Source organism: Sander vitreus, chromosome 13 (assembly GCF_031162955.1).
Source record: "Sander vitreus isolate 19-12246 chromosome 13, sanVit1, whole genome shotgun sequence".
Taxonomy (NCBI): domain Eukaryota; kingdom Metazoa; phylum Chordata; class Actinopteri; order Perciformes; family Percidae; genus Sander; species Sander vitreus.
In genome coordinates this window covers 17,284,203-17,299,889 of record NC_135867.1, presented here as the reverse complement: position 1 = coordinate 17,299,889, position 15,687 = coordinate 17,284,203, and the positions used below count along the sequence as shown (strand labels likewise).

Sequence of the window (15,687 nt, the reverse complement as noted above, 5' to 3'; positions counted from 1 at the left end):
CCCTTAACTGAAAGAGAGACGGAGCAGGGACCCCCTACTACATATTGCATCAAATGAAGTTGCATATTAAACTGGGACTACAATAAGGTGTAGGGCGGCCTAAAGCCTTTATACCTTTTTTTTTTAAAAAAAAAAAAAAAAAAAAGTATTTCATGGTGTACAGTATTTGAAAAATTTGCTCTAGTACTTCGACTATTCGAACCAATGTGAAAAGTATTTACAGCAAAAGCGAAGGGTGAAGAGAAGGCTGTATACACACACACACACTATTCTTACAATACAGACCATAGCTATTAGCCACTGATCAGCGTTACTGCTCAAGCTCACCTCAATGCCCTTAGTAGTCAACTACCCTTTAAAGCATTACTATTTTACTGGCATGAACATCATAAATGTATTTGGCATGACAACAGTGCGTTAACTGTACTGCAAAAAAAACAAAGTGAATATATACAAAGCAATATAAAAATACTATAAAGTTACCAGCAAATAACACTTTTGTGTGTGCATAATATCAAAAGAGCATACACGCCCCAAAAAGCTCAGTACTTCCCCCTGAGACTACGAGGGGTGGGGACAGGGCTGGGAGGTGGAGACTGCTGGCGAGACCGCAGGATCCGTGAGTAAGGGGTATTTGCTTCTTCGCGTGTGTTTTTACGTGTTGGGGTACGCGTCGGGAACAGAGATGGGAAAAAGGGCCGTTTATGCGGAGGGCGGTTCTCAGCGTCGCTTGGTGCAGCGGCCCCACAGCCCCTTTTCTGGCAGGAGCCTGGTGTGCTGGAGGCAACAGAGCCTGAAGGGGGAAGCTGGGGCTGGAAGGCCTGTGTCTGGGCCAGGGTCTCCGCTTTCCGCCTTAAGTCAGCCTTTACAAGCATCAGGCAATTTTGGAGGTCCAATAGGATCTGGTCCTAAGAAGAAGTCAGTCAACAGGGTTAGACCAGACCACAGGAGGGGGAAGTGAAGAATAAGGGGGAGGTAACGCCAAAAACACACCAAACTGCGGCTCATCGCAGTAATTACATTTGTCTGCGGCCCGTGTTTTTTCATGTCTGTCATTATGTGTGCCACAATAATATACTACCGAAAACAAGACATTGCCTGGCAGCTCGCTGCACTTTGCAGCTGCTTGGTGTGTTTTCGGTGTAAGAGAGAAAAATGTGAGCCAAAATGAAACTCTTGAACATGCTTTTGCACAGTAATCACTTGGTGCAGATGTTAGAAACCTAGATTTAGTTTAAAAGCTGGCTATGCATCAAGATAGATAGTGAAGACAGTAGAGGGAAAGAAAAACAAAGTATTTTAAATTAGGAATTGCACTTTAAACAGATCCTGGTTTGAGATAATAAATAATATAATAATCACTGCTTCTCAAAAAGTTACAGAATCCATAATCAGCCTAAAAGTGAGAAGAGGGTTATATAATTCCTAACTGAAATTGTACATGCAGAGGTGCTTACAGGGATAACAGTATTTTAAAGTCTTGATTTGGTTCAGTACTTTTTCAGCTGAGCTTCAGCTGCTGCAGCTGTGGTAGAGAGCAAAACATTTAGTTTGCAGTTTGAAACTGGTCTTCCAACTACAAATGATAAATGAAACCTTTATTGGATACATTTAGTTGATGTCTGCAGTAACTTAATTACATAAACTGACAAAACTATCACCAACAAAATAACAAAGCTCAACTTCAGAGCTGCATTATTTAAATTAATGAGCTTTCTATACCATGACATTTATTGTTGGTGCAGAATTTTACACCAATTGTCTTAATTGAATGTTTTTGGACTCATTTTCACTGAACATAGAAGGCCAAGCATACTTTTAAATGTTTTACAGAAAAGCTCAGTTTATTAAATAATATACTATACATATCTGTGGTTGTACCTGTTTGGCTAGTGTCTCATCTGCAGCGGTTAGTGCCTGCCGCAACCTCTCCCCTCCCGTGTTGCGACAGCAGGCTCGTTCACCGGACTGCAGGTCCACACCGAGCCTCTGCAAATCCAGGCGCAGCTGGCGCAGGTTCTGTTAGAAAAGAAAATCTGAATTTTAGTCTTTCTGAGGGCAAAGAGACTCACATGCAGCAAAAACAACACGGTACAGTGGTAACTGACCCGTTGGCCGTCCTCCAGCTTGCGGTCAGCAGCACCAGTGTGGGTGCCTGTTGGAGCTGGGACTTCTAGCTGCATCTTCAGCTTCGTCAGCTCTGCACAGGCAAGCAGAACAAGACAGTCAAATACCATCAACAATATCCTAACATTAACGCATTATTAGAGCAGAGTTTCAGTCACCTTGTGTCTTGGTGAGCAGCTCAGCGCGACACTGGTTGAGCTCCACTTGCAGACTGCCAAATTCTGCCTGAGTAGCGAGGCGCTGAGACCGCCGAGGCCCGTCAGAGTCTCCGTGTAGGACCGAATCACCTGCCTTGTTTTTTTCCAGGGCAGCGGACAAAGCTTCAATCTCCTGATCACGCTCCTAAAAGAAAGCATGGACAGATAATTAGTGAGAAATATTGATATACTGATACAGCAACAGGATTGCACATATAAATACATTGTGAATACTCACTGCATTTGGGAAAAGCTCACATTTAACTGAAGTGCAGATTTTCACAGATTACGTGTGTATTGAAACCACAGACAGGGACTGACTGGGGACAGACACTGCCTAAAATAGTGCAAACTTAAGGCTGATGAGTTAGCTCTCACCTTCAGCTCCTGGCTGTAGAATATCTTTAAATGTTTTTGCAAGTTGGTTATCTTGTCTTCGTATCTCTCTTCGATTAGAGCCCTTTCTGCCTCCAAGGTCTCACTGTAGGGAGGAAGACAACACTGTATTCATTTTAAATTCATTGTCATTTTAATGTTACATCTTCCCGTACCTTTGATTACTTACAAATACTTACTAAAAAAAAAAGTATTAAAAAGGCATATTAGAAACATTTGATCCAAACAAAGCAGACACACCTGAAGCCATCTTGCATCCCAGAGATGACCTCCATCATCTCCGAGACCACCTGCTCTCTCACATTTGCCTCAAGGACCTCTCTCTCTTCCCGCTGGCGCTGCACCTCTCTCTTCAGGACATCAATGGCCTGCAGCAAAGCCTTAATAAAGCACAGTCAGCTGTTAGGAACACTGGGCAAGCGTCTGTTTTTGAGACATTTCAAAAAAAAATATAAATAAAAGAAATAAATTGGTTTTAGTTATTTATGTGTTCATCTAAATATGCACTCCAGCTGAAAGCCTTAATGGCAACATGTTATGGTGGCTTTATAGAGGAGCATGTTTTGCAAAGTAAAGAAAATTGGTAATGGAAGTGGTTGTGAAATAAATATTTAACTCTTGCATATAATAGCATGGGCTGTTACCTCAGTATTTAACATGGTGATATCGCCGTCTTCAATATCACTCTCATCCTCTTCGTCTTCAGTCACTGTGCTTTCGTTACCGTTTGCTGTTGGCTCGCGCAGCAGGGACAGGATGTAGGCCACTCTGGTCTTTGTGGACGGGCCATGGACCAGCTGAAATTACATGAAGGAGGTTTGACTTCTTTGGTCTGATCCCTACATGCAAGATTAAATCTGTCTCTACAAATCACAGAAGTTACACAGCGCAAGAGTGTGTGTTTTTTCTTTTTTACTTGAGTAGCAATAGCTGAGAATTTGAGGGCTTGGAGGGTCTCGTCATAGATGGAGGCACACGGGTTGATGTTGACCACCATGTTGGAGGTTCCTTGGCCACAGAAGAAACCCTGCAGGACCCGGGTTAGTTTACTGTCCCTGAAGGGCACCACTTGAGGGGGTCGCGATCTGTGGAGGTGTTAGAACATATTTCTTTCTCAAACAGCTCATTCCAATATCTGTCGTATATGTGAAGCACTTGGTAACCCTGCCTCATATGATATGGAACAATATTAATATTGGGGAACAGATAAAAGATCCAATTCCTAAAAGGAGTTATGTACATTTTTCTAAATTTACTACACCACTACTACCACATCAAACTGAGTGATCATCAGTAGTGTACCTTCTTTCCAAGTTATGGTTAAACACGTACTTGTTGTTCTGGTTGTGCCTCAAAGCAGCAATACAGCGTCCCAGTGTTAAAAGCGAGGTGTTGATGTTGTTGGCCTCCTTCATCCTCTCACCATTACGCTGCTCTTTACAGCGTTCAGACCCAGCCAGATCACACACAGTCAGTCTAAAAAGGAGAATGTGCAAGGCACGGTACGGTTTTATTTTTGAAAACTCAAAATATCCCTAAATCAAAACCAACCAAAGCTGAAATTTAGAGTGGGTAACAAAAGGTTAACTTACTCGCTGATGTGCGTGGCCTGGACTGCATCTGGGCGGACGTGCAGGACGCGAATGGAGAAAATGCTGTGGCTGAGTAGGTGATAAAATGACGATCGGAGAGGGAAAAAGTTATCGTCAAACGCGCATGTTAAAAATAAATCAAAATATGGCAAAGGTTTAATGTGCTCCTACCTACGGCTGGAGTTTTGGTTGAGGTGAGTGCTGGCGAAGCTCTGGTTACGACGTCCAGCCCTCAGAATCCTCCAAGCTTCCTCTGCACTGCGGACCTGGATCCAGGCGAGGTCTGATATGACAAGAGGAAGAAGCAAAAAATAATAAAAGATACTGCAACATGAGAAGCAGCCACACAAAACTACAACACATGTTTTATGTCCTACGCAACAGATTTTAAAGTATCCATGACAATATTATAACAAAGCAAACATACTTATTTTCACAATTTCATGTGGTGTTGCACTCACATCAAATTAGCACATGAAAAGACTGCAGGTAAAGTGCAGAAGGAGTAGGGAGAAAATGAAAGAAGCAGTCTACAGTTTTCAACATCATTTCCTGCTTAATTAAGTGTAACATACTGTACATCAGATGAGAGAAGCTGCATACTGGGATTGAGCTTCAAATTGATAACATACTATACTAGTTAAACACTTTAAAAGTTATATAAACATTATTTCTGTGCATGAGTAAGTGTTACCTTTCACATATGGGTTGCCCTGCTTGTCGTCACTAAGTCGCAGTGTAACCCTTTTTCTGGGCTGCAGGGAGGGCGAAGCATCCAGTAGGTCATACAGGAACTCATTGTAGATCTCATAGAAGGACACCCAGATAGAAAACTGCACCCCTTCCTCCAGATCATCTCCTCCACTGTGTGAAAGGCTGTCAGGCTCCAGGCAAACACTGTTGGTGTCTGCACAGACAGACGGGTGAAGAAAAAAGAAAAAAAAAAATCAATGTATGATGTTTTTCCAAAAGAAAAGGCTTTCACTCTCGCTGTAATGATTTTAATGTAAAAACGGCAGCAGGGTTAAATTTAACAAGTATGAACTGGACAAATGGAAATTAATTTGGTATGTTTGCACAAGTAAAATAGCAACCCTGTTACCATTTTTGCAGGCCAACAATACCATATCCACATTTCCTGCTGTATGCTATTAAACATACCTCCAGTCCCAGTAATAGCATTTGCCCAGGAACGTGTTGTGTTTTGTTGTGTTTTTATTATATATATATATTTATTTTCCCCTTTTCTTTTTCCCCCCTATGCCATACAGGCATTGAACACAGAATGACAGCATCAGGGAACACTAAGATGTGTTCTCTTTTATTATTTATACACCTTTTTAGCTGCTACCTGCCTATTTGCACTATTGTATACTATATATTTGTATGTTTTATGGTGTTTTATTGTATGTACCTTTGATGTACTTGGGAGAAGCCAAAGACCAATTTCCACTGAGGTGAACAATAAAGTCAATTAAATCAATACATTTATAAAAAGGTGTGTGACCGCCTTTAAACAGTTTGCCAATTGTGTCTCCATTTGGAATATACTGATGTCCTCCTCACCGTCAAGCTGGGTGGCAAGGTTACTTGTAGAGGAGAGTCCTCCAATGCCGCTGTCCCAGACTGTAGTAGTGCCACCTCGACGAGAAGTCTGATTCTCATCCTGTTTCAAAAAAAAAGGAGTTCTTCAGCTCATATCTGGCTGCAAGAAGACACTAATTCTTTAGGACTAGTGTGGTTACTCAGACCATCCAACATAATAAGAGAGATAGATATATAAATAAAAGGCTTTAAAACAGGTTGGTTGACAGTGAACTTGATGGAATTATTGCTTATGCAATAAGTTCAGGATGAGTAAGATATTAAAAATGACAGAAATATACAGAAGTACCATTATTGACAAATACTTAGAAGCAATAGACACTGGGACACAATGTAGCAAGGAAATTACATTTTTAATTCCATACCACCTTTTAAAAAATGTGTTACGTTTACCTCTTTGAGCAGAGAGTTTCTACGGATTTCCTCCACCCTGACCTCTCCGGAGTCAAGCTGCCTCACATCCTGATACATCATAGGCTTCAGGTCCATGGCACTATAGAGACGGCCCTGCAGTTTCCTGAACAGAGATGCTAAAGCCCGGGGTACGAGGCCTGCCTCTCGACCAGTGCCTGCAGGTCAAAGTTTGAGACTTCAGGATTCACATTTTAAGCATTTAACTGACCACATACAAGCGTAGAATGCTACAACAACATCAACAACCAGTCTACAGAGTTGCAAACACTAACATCACAATCAAATCTAGGCTTTATACTGATGGTGTTTAATCTCACCCTGAATAGTGTAAGTCTTTCCAGAATTGGTGACACCGTAAGTGTAGAGGAGTCGGTTTTCTCCTTGAAGCACGTCTTTCACCATGTTTTTCATCGTGCACTCATAAAACTGTTGCTGTGTGGTCTCTGGCCCAAAAATCTATGAAAGATGGGTGATAGGAAAACATCAGTATGTGGCTCTCTTTTTTAAATAGAAATATTAACAAATGTTTTACTCCATGATCATCCTTGATTATGCTAGCATTTGTTGCTATGCACACTCATTAGCCCATATTAACCAGCAACACTTTCAGCCCTCGTAAAATAAATGTTATTTAACATGATGCACGCGTTTGCCCTCCTACCTTCGAGAAACTGAACTTGTGCATGCTCTGGGTGATGCCCCTCTCTGCGGTCCTCATGTTCTGAGATTCTTTTGGAGCTTTGAGCAGCAGAGTCTCTTCATCTTGGATAGCCACACAACCCTAAAAGAAGCGTGAACCTTGAGCACAGAGTACAGGTGCACTAAAAGCAATAAATGCAAAAGAAAAAAAAAAAAAAAAATCTACCCACAGAATTAAAGTCTTACCTGTTCTTCTCCCCTAACACTCTCAGTCTCAGCAAGTGGCCGGATGCGCAGAAAAACCTTCACCCTCTCGGTGTTCCCTTCATCACAGCTACCTTGTCTCACAGATGCAGGTTTCACTGCTAGTTTCTGGAGACACAAATTAAAAGCATCTTTAATGTTTCGTTGCCGACATAGAATAAATTTAAATCATGAAGGAGAAGACAAGTCAAGGTAAAAATATTAGAACATTTAATAAAAGGCTTTGCAAATGTTTTTGTTATACCTTATATACTTTGTTTTGGTGAAACAAGTTGAATGTAAACCTCATTTGTTTATCATAAACTCCACAGGCTATGTTGCAACACAAATAGCATACTCGTTAGAGGTCGACCGATTAATCGGCCGATTTTTGACGTTTGTTTACATAATCAGCATCGGCCAATATCCCAGTATATCAAGTCGATTAATAGGCAGGCGCATCTGCGGGCAGCCTAGTGTTAAAAACATGAATAGGCGACATTTTTTACAGCACACCCAGACCAGCTGCCTCCAGCCCCTCCGCTCGTGAAGTCTTGCGCCGTGTGTCTCGCACAGTCACTTCAGGCTCAGACGCTACCGTTAGTAGTAGCATGTTGCTGGTGTTCTTGCCTTGGGATTAACTGTACTAATTAAACCGTACAAAACACCGCGGCCACACCGCTGTGGAAGCTCCCCGAATGTCATTTATCAGAGTCTGGTTGTTACCCCTGTCCGTGGCAGTCTCATCCACTCCTATAACGGAGCTAACTGGAGCGAACTACTAACGGAGCTAACCGCTAACAGAGCTAATCCTTGCTGACAGAGCCTTCAGTTCTCCGTGCCTGTATCCATTAACTGCACCTGGACTCGAGCACGAATAAAACCCTTAATTTTATTAAATTGGCTGGACAAGTTTTAAATTACAACTAAGAGTTGTTTGAATGACAGAAATCTGCTCAGATAAGATCCTAATGAGTGCAACAGGACATGTAACAGTAGGATCCCCAAAACACAGATAAAACACTTCAACAAATGAACAATGATCTAACAAACAAGGTGAACAAGAACTGACTTTAGAGAGCCCTAGTCTGATGTGACTCAACAAGAGTTAGGAGGAAATAGTGTTGAGATTAATAACATGTAACTTTCTGTGAAGCTTGCAGATTTGTATTCTCAGAAGTTTAATAAATGCTGCTAAGTGCACTAAACTTAATTTTTTCATTGAAAAGTTTAATTTTCTTCTTACCCATTTCGTTTATTTAATATATTTTTCATACATTTATACAATATGTGTGTGTATATATATATATATATATATATATATATATATATATATATATATATATATATATATATATATATATATACACACACACACACACACACACACATAATATACAGTATGTTTTTACATTATACATTTTTAATTGAAGTATCCAAGTGTAGATTGGTGAAGTGTTCAATAAATGTTTTTGTTGAGAAATTCTGTGTATGTATATTAGTGTTACATTTTATCTTTCAAATAGAAGTTAAAAAACAAGCACATATCGGCCAAAATAAAAATTGGCAGCATTTAACGGCCATCGGCTGATCCTGATTTCGAAAGATCGGCATCGGCCAGAGAAAACCCATATCGGTCAACCTCTAATACTCGAATCAACTCTCACCGGTTCTGTAATGGATGGCCGGGTGTCCAGGCCGGGGGAAATGACAGAGATCTCAGGCAGACGTGGTCTGGACAGGCCTCCATGCTCTGCTGCCGTAGACTCAAACACAGCCATTTCCTCGTCCTCATCATAGGGGCATACAGACGGGGAGGACATAGACAGTGCCATGCTTACCTGTTGCAAGAAGACAAATTGTAATGAGTATGAAGTAATTCCAAGTATGAAGTAATTGCAACACATTTCAAAACCTGGCTGTTTGCTAGGAAATGCATGTAAAAGCCACCCTGTATAATGTCCTTTTGCATATATACAGTAGGTGCAGGGATCAGGATGTTATCAGGATTCACTATACAGAAATTAATAAATAAACAGATTTTAGTGCTCAATAACACCTGTCTCAACTACTCTCATGCGTTTTCAACGATGTGCCTACAATTAGGCCATCACTAAAGAATATGTAACACCTCACGGTTATGAGAGGATTAGTTAAAATAAGGGTGTGTCGTGAGCGGTGACTAAATACACAGAAACTGGTTGAAGCCTACTTTGCCCTTCAAGCCAAGGAGTCCAACTCCAACACTAGTCAAACAGGAAATGTTTTCCAAGGCTATCGCCACCGTCCTGAAACGTTTAGTATTGGTGCAGAAGGAGGACATCACTGAAATTAATCGCCTACAGAAACACACCGAACTTTTTTTGGATGAATGTCATGTCGCATGGCGTGTATACGTTTTTTTTATTTATTTTTTTACAAATGATATAAGACGTTTCACGTTTTTGAGGCAACAGTTAACGTTAACAATGATAACGTTTATGCATATAACTCACTAACCTAACTTAAAGTTACTCTTACGCAACGTTACCTGGCTTAACGTTAGCTAAATTACTTGTGGCTCAGCTCCAGGAAACGTAACGTTATGCTTATCAATAGAGACTATTCAACTATTCTGACAGTGCAGGTTATCATAGCTTAGGTCAACTTTACAAAGACAATTCATTATCGTTCATATTAGCTAACCTGAATTTTAATGAAAGCCCGTTTCAGCCCGGTTTCAACACGAGGTGAGTGCGTGAGAGTACAAGTTTAACGTTAACATTACATAGCTAGCTAAGTTAAGGTTTGAACGTGCACGAAAAGCGGTGTTGAACATTTTGTAAATATTGTGGTCACTCCCACCATACTAACAAGAACCTTTGTATTAGCTAGCTTACGTTAGGTAGCTAGCTATCTAAACATTTAGCTATAATAACAGCTGTATCGTGACTTATTGTTGGTAGCATCGAAGGGTCCAATAATTAAGTTAGCTAACTTACCTCAAAAGTGCGATGAGCGCCTGGTTAACTAAATGTAACTCACTGAGTAGATCGCCAAAACTCAAGTAATTGAAAAACACGAAGATACTGGGTTAAATCTGTATCAAAGTTAACTGAACCTATTGCTTCTTTCCGATTTCGAAGCAGCCTCAGCTGAATTATTTTCCCCGACTGCGTTTGGTTTTTGAACAATGCGCTTCCCCTGCAGAGCGAGTCACTGATTGGCTAAAGCTAGTGACGTAACGCTCGAAGCATCCTACGTAACACAGCTTCGACCTCTCAAAACCGAAGGCATATGGCTTTGAAAGTCTTAAATGTAAAAACAAAAATATCAGAGAAATATTTCAGAACAAAAGGATTACACCAAGAGGGATTTTTTGAATTATTTACTTTCAGAGGTGCAATGGGAAAATGCTTGGCTTTGCCCGTATAAATAACAAAGTAAAGGAGATACACCTTGAAGTCTTGCATCATTATAAAAGGCTATCACGTATCAAAATACAGAGATTGATGCCAAATGTAGCTTTTGCGATAGTGACACTGAAACATTAGTACATTTATTTTATGGCTGCTATTATTCCATGAAGCTTTGGTCAAACTTGGAAGAATGTATACTATACAAAAGGAAGATGCAGGTTAAAGATTGTGTCATTACTGGTTTTGATTACAAAGACGAACTTAAAAAGAAATATATATCATATTCATGAATCCAAATTTCAAAAATCCAAACCATGCTTTAAGGTACTATTATTTGATTATATCTCCTTGATTGAGTCCCTGATATAAGGGGAAATGTATGTCTGCAGTTGAATTACATGAAGATTTAGAGCTGTGTATGTTGACTTGTCAATACTTGTAGAAATGCAATGAGATGAGAAGTTGCCTTGTCAATTACTAATGTCAGTATTTTTTTGTTAAATATTGTTGTTTAATAAAGTTTGAAAAAAGGGAAAGTTCTCAAAAGGGATTCAAATATATATTGCTTAAAAGAAAGAAAGATAAAAGAAAGAATGAGTAATATGACATGTAGTATATTGATTACAAAATTATTAATTACACATCGCAAGAGCTGTATTTATTTACAGCATTTACCTCCAAGATATGAGCTAAATGTTGTATTTTGGCACAAAGTCCTGACTAAAAGAGATGCTTGAATAGTGACACAACCATTGAGCATTGCTATGTTCTTTGTAAAATCTTACACACTCCAGTCTGTGATGTATCAATATCAATAACTGAAACAACTGTAAAATGAAAACACAATATTGCATGAAGCCTCATGCAGGGATAATGCCAGTGTGATTTGTGTGGTTCACTGCAATTTCTTATTTATTAGAAAATTTCAATTAAAACAAAATAAATCTTAATACTCCCCCACACACACACACACACACACACACACACACACACACAGACACACACACAAGCACCCACCCACCCCAAAAAAAATATAAAAACGCACCAAAAAACTTCCCAGACATTTAATTTCACAGAAAACAATACAAAAAGATGTCAGAGGTTGTGACTGTTGTAATGTTGTAATGCACACTGGCCACTGGCTTTATTGAAATTAAGCGTTTAGCTTTGCTTGATGATTCGCCCACTGAATGCTTATCATGTCACATCGTTTAGCCATTAAAGTCTTGTCCAGGTTCACAGTTTTGCTCCATAGTGGTGGTGGTGAAGCTATGAATGCTGACGTGGTTGTGTGAATTTCGGAGCCTTTGTTTCTGCACGCTGTGCTGAACACCATAACAGAAGTAGATGATTAAACCTGTTTAAAGAAAAGTTACATCTCCCACTGTCATTTTGTTTGTCTATTTGATGCTTTTGCACATTTTGCTTAAAGGAAAATGTGTATTTTATAGTGATATTTTTCACATACCTACTGCCATCCACACTGCATAGCGGATCCATGTGTCTGATCCAAGTTGAACCATAAGATAGACATTGACAAAGGTGCTGAAAATAGGAAGTAATGGCACTAAAGGAACCTGCATATGAAAGATCAGAAACATGACAATAATATCAAAGATATGAAAAAATAGTAATCAAAGTGTATTACTTCAGTGATGATGCTTCACTTGCTAAATAAGGATATCAAAAAGGATATCATTACATGTGCATTTAAGATAGATGAGGCATACCATGAAAGCAGCTTTGGTTGTATTCTGTGGTTGTCTCCAGATGATCAGGGTAATGAGGACCAGCATCAGTATGATGATAGAGACACAAAGTAAACTCCACCACTCGAGGGCCTGCAGCGAGCCTAGAGCCCCAGATATGACGAGGCTTAGGATGACAGCTAAAAAGACTGAGGAGAACAATTTAAGTCCAATGATTACTAACAATGGAAATCATCTATATGCAGTGTTATATTTAGGGATGAAGTTGATCACTTACTAATACAAACTGTTAAAACAGACACGTTTTTTGATGTCCTTGAAGTTGCCTGTGAAGAAGGAAATAATACTCCAGTAACTGTAAAGGGTTCTGGTTTGCTGAAACTTGGATCCTCGCTGAGGTCTAGTTGGTACCTGTGAAAGTGAGGAAATGTAAATAAATGCACCCAAGCATGATACTGATATAGCTGTGACTTAAACAGCGTTCAGTTTTATTCTCGCTGCTCTGTCTTTCCTGGTTCACATCAATTTATTTGAATCCCTGTTTGTAATACAGTTTATATTATTAATGTTTCCAACAGACATTCAGCCAATGTCATCTAATTTAATGATCTTTTGTCATTCTCAGTGAATGGAAGAGAAAAATGCATTCTTACTGTTGAAACTGCACAGTATCAGCCAGCTGTTTTGACAGTTGATCAAAGTCTATTAGCTCATGAACCATTTTCCACCCACATAGTTACTATGTTTTTACAAAATTACAAAGATTAGAGTATTAATACTATACACATTGTCATGTTGTAAGTACTTCTGATGAATCATACCTTAATATGAGGATACATATGGCAACTAGTGTGTAGGCAAAGAGGGTTCCAATTGACATCATGTCAACCAGCGCCTTCAGGTCAAACAATAACGCCATGATAGCTGAAAAAACATGAATAATAATGACAAGGTTAATTTACATAAACCCCATAGGCCTATATTTTAATAAATACATTTAGACAAAAACATGAACACCTGAGGTCAAAACAAAAACATGAAATAACTAAAAGTTTCCAGAAAAATACAGAGAAAAGACTTCAAATTATTATGACTTGTACTGGCAGTTTTACCTGCTACAACCCCTGAAGCCAGGGTCGCTGTAACAGGACTTTGTCTGTCACTCATTTTACTGAGAGGTCTGAAGAGAAGTCCATCCCTGGCCATGGCAAAGAGGACACGGGGCATCGGGAACATTGATCCTAGAAGGCTGTGGGAAAAAACTCAAATAACTCACCAATAACCATTTCGTTATTCATGTTATTTACTTCTGTTTTAATCTGTAACAGTGATTCCAATTATCTTCATTTGCAGGATGTTCTGTACTTAGTTAGTCAAGGACAATCAGAATTAAACTATCCTAGAAATTGAAAATGAAATTAAGGTAAATCCAAGTAATGATTGATTGGGCTTTGATTTGCAGAGTTGACTTGGGTTTGTAAATGGAACACTGCATTGCATACCTTGTTGACAGTGCACATAGGGATCCCACAGCCACTACATACTTTGCAGGGCCCCAACCGATGTATGTAAAGGCCACAGGCAATGGGCTGTTAACACTGAGCAAATAGTACGGCATCATAAGAGTCAGGGCTGCAGACACGCCAAAGTAAGCCAGGAAGCAGATGAGGAGGGAAGCCACAATGCCGAGTGGGATGGACTTCTGAGGGTTTTGAACCTCCTCTCCTGACGAAAACACATTATTATTGTATAGTGACTTATTGTCTTTTATATCGTGCTATGCATACTGCATCTGTGTAAATTAATTTACCTGTTGTGGCAATGCAGTCAAATCCAACAAATGCATAAAAGCATGTGGCTGCTCCTGCTAATGTTCCCTCAAAGCCAAAAGGGAAAAATCCTCCACTGCCATATATGGTGGTGTCATTCAGCGATGTGTAGTTTCTGTAAAGAGTATACATGTTGATGCTTTGTTATGCAACAACAATTGACAAACTGAATGTTAACTACATATTTCAAACCAAATTTAGCAAGAAAGGTCAACAATAGCAGCCTGAAAAATACTGTTAATGAACAATACTGTTATTAAACACAGCAAAGCACAACATTAGTAATACTATTTGAATTGAGACATTACATGTTGGTGTGGTATGGTGTGGAAACACTTTTTTTTCTTCATTATATAAAAAAAACAAGTACCCATACTCATATCCATTTAGGAGAGAATCTTCACCAATGTACCAGTTGTTGATGTCCCCCTTAATGACTCCAGCGAGGATAACAAACAGCAACACCAGGATGTTAACTGCTGTAAAAACCTTATTTACAATAGCTGACTCTTTAACACCAAATGCAAGAATCCCTAGAAAGGAAACATAATAAATATAAAGTTGATCATGACTTTGAATGCAATGGAACCTTGGTTATAAAAAGAAATTCAATTAGCATTGGGCTATACTATTAATTGTGATTATCTACTGTTTATTTGCTACATTTTTCCACACATGAATAACGATAACACATTCTTACATTTGGTAACACGTCACAGGGATTTAGATTATGAAACTTGCCTGCCAAGAGCATTATGAGGCCAGCTGCAAAGAAGTCTGGGTACGGAGCTAAGCCAGGTAAGTTCATCGCAGCCTGTTTGCCCAGAGAGTTGGCAATGACATTTCCAATGAGATCATCGAAGGTCCCACTCCATGCTCTGGCAACACTTGACGTCCCTTTAAACAGTAAAACATTTAAAAAGGATGGGTAAGCATGGGTAGATTAACAGAAACTCATAAAATGGTAGAACGGTAAATGGCAGGGTCACCATTGTTATGAGCAACCATAAACATCCAATGTTGTTTTCCAACATATGTTTTATTTGAGATTTTGTTTCAAAACAAAGACACATTTGAACAGAAGTATTCACTAAAGATATTTTATCCAAGAGGACTATTAAACACCCATGACACACAGTAAATGTATTCAGTGTGGCACTATCTTTACCTATGACATAAGACAGCAACAAGTTCCAGCCAGTGATAAAAGCCCATATCTCTCCCACAGTCACATAGCTGTAGAGGTAGGCAGAGCCAGTCTTAGGAACACGAGCTCCAAATTCAGCATAGCAAAGTCCTGCAAAGATGGAGGCCACTGCTGCTATCAGGAAGGCAATCATGATACTTGGCCCGGCCACGGCTCTGGCCACTTCTCCCGACAGCACGTACACACCGGCCCCCAGTGTGCTGCCGACCCCCAGGGCCAACAGGTCGAGGGTGGTCAGGCATCGCCGAAAGTTGGACACCTCTCCTTCAGGCTCCAGAGGTTTCCTACGTGACAGGCTCTGCAGGAATAGCAGTATCTTTGCACCAGACAT

General features: G+C 39.8%; 2 protein-coding genes across 5 annotated transcripts; both read right to left on the bottom strand.

Annotated features, from left to right (window-relative positions):
• Nucleotides 1–130: 130 nt before the first annotated feature.
• On the bottom strand, nucleotides 131–10,383 carry kif20a (kinesin family member 20A). 4 transcript variants are annotated; one of them, XM_078265550.1, is made up of 19 exons: nucleotides 10,195–10,383; nucleotides 8,881–9,054; nucleotides 7,217–7,342; nucleotides 6,993–7,112; nucleotides 6,649–6,787; nucleotides 6,311–6,486; nucleotides 5,879–5,978; nucleotides 5,007–5,219; nucleotides 4,484–4,595; nucleotides 4,313–4,381; nucleotides 4,053–4,196; nucleotides 3,637–3,805; nucleotides 3,365–3,517; nucleotides 2,961–3,100; nucleotides 2,703–2,805; nucleotides 2,286–2,469; nucleotides 2,109–2,200; nucleotides 1,882–2,019; nucleotides 131–908 (listed from the first exon to the last, which is right to left on the bottom strand). In XM_078265550.1, the coding sequence occupies exons 2-19, from the start codon at nucleotides 9,046–9,048 to the stop codon at nucleotides 543–545; spliced, it is 2,712 nt and encodes a 903-aa protein (XP_078121676.1). In that variant the 5' UTR covers nucleotides 9,049–9,054; nucleotides 10,195–10,383; the 3' UTR covers nucleotides 131–542. The 4 variants fall into 4 exon arrangements, with proteins under 4 accessions (XP_078121676.1, XP_078121677.1, XP_078121679.1 ...); XM_078265551.1 differs by lacking the exon at nucleotides 131–908 and adding an exon at nucleotides 917–1,245; XM_078265553.1 differs by lacking the exon at nucleotides 131–908 and adding an exon at nucleotides 917–1,241.
• A 1,439-nt stretch (nucleotides 10,384–11,822) lies between these two features.
• Nucleotides 11,823–15,687, bottom strand: LOC144528246 (cationic amino acid transporter 2). The gene is made up of 11 exons (XM_078266735.1): nucleotides 15,318–15,687; nucleotides 14,891–15,046; nucleotides 14,526–14,682; nucleotides 14,131–14,264; nucleotides 13,823–14,045; nucleotides 13,433–13,569; nucleotides 13,142–13,244; nucleotides 12,703–12,731; nucleotides 12,342–12,508; nucleotides 12,080–12,188; nucleotides 11,823–11,968 (listed from the first exon to the last, which is right to left on the bottom strand). The coding sequence occupies exons 1-11, from the start codon at nucleotides 15,685–15,687 to the stop codon at nucleotides 11,823–11,825; spliced, it is 1,731 nt and encodes a 576-aa protein (XP_078122861.1).

Bases quoted from the DNA above. Each gene is read 5' to 3' on its own strand.
- kif20a (XM_078265550.1), bottom strand. From the start codon at position 9,048: ATGGCACTGTCTATGTCCTCCCCGTCTGTATGCCCCTATGATGAGGAC. The intron at 7,113-7,216 runs GTAAGACTTTAA...CGCTTCTTTTAG, and splicing joins GTGTTAGGGGAGAAGAACAG to GGTTGTGTGGCTATCCAAGA. The intron at 3,518-3,636 runs GTAAAAAAGAAA...ATGTAATTTCAG, and splicing joins TCTCAGCTATTGCTACTCAA to CTGGTCCATGGCCCGTCCAC.
- LOC144528246 (XM_078266735.1), bottom strand. From the start codon at position 15,687: ATGTCTGGTGCAAAGATACTGCTATTCCTGCAGAGCCTGTCACGTAGG. The intron at 13,245-13,432 runs GTAAAACTGCCA...ATGTTTTTTCAG, and splicing joins GGCTTCAGGGGTTGTAGCAG to CTATCATGGCGTTATTGTTT. The intron at 12,732-13,141 runs GTATGATTCATC...TCACTTTCACAG, and splicing joins ATATGTATCCTCATATTAAG to GTACCAACTAGACCTCAGCG.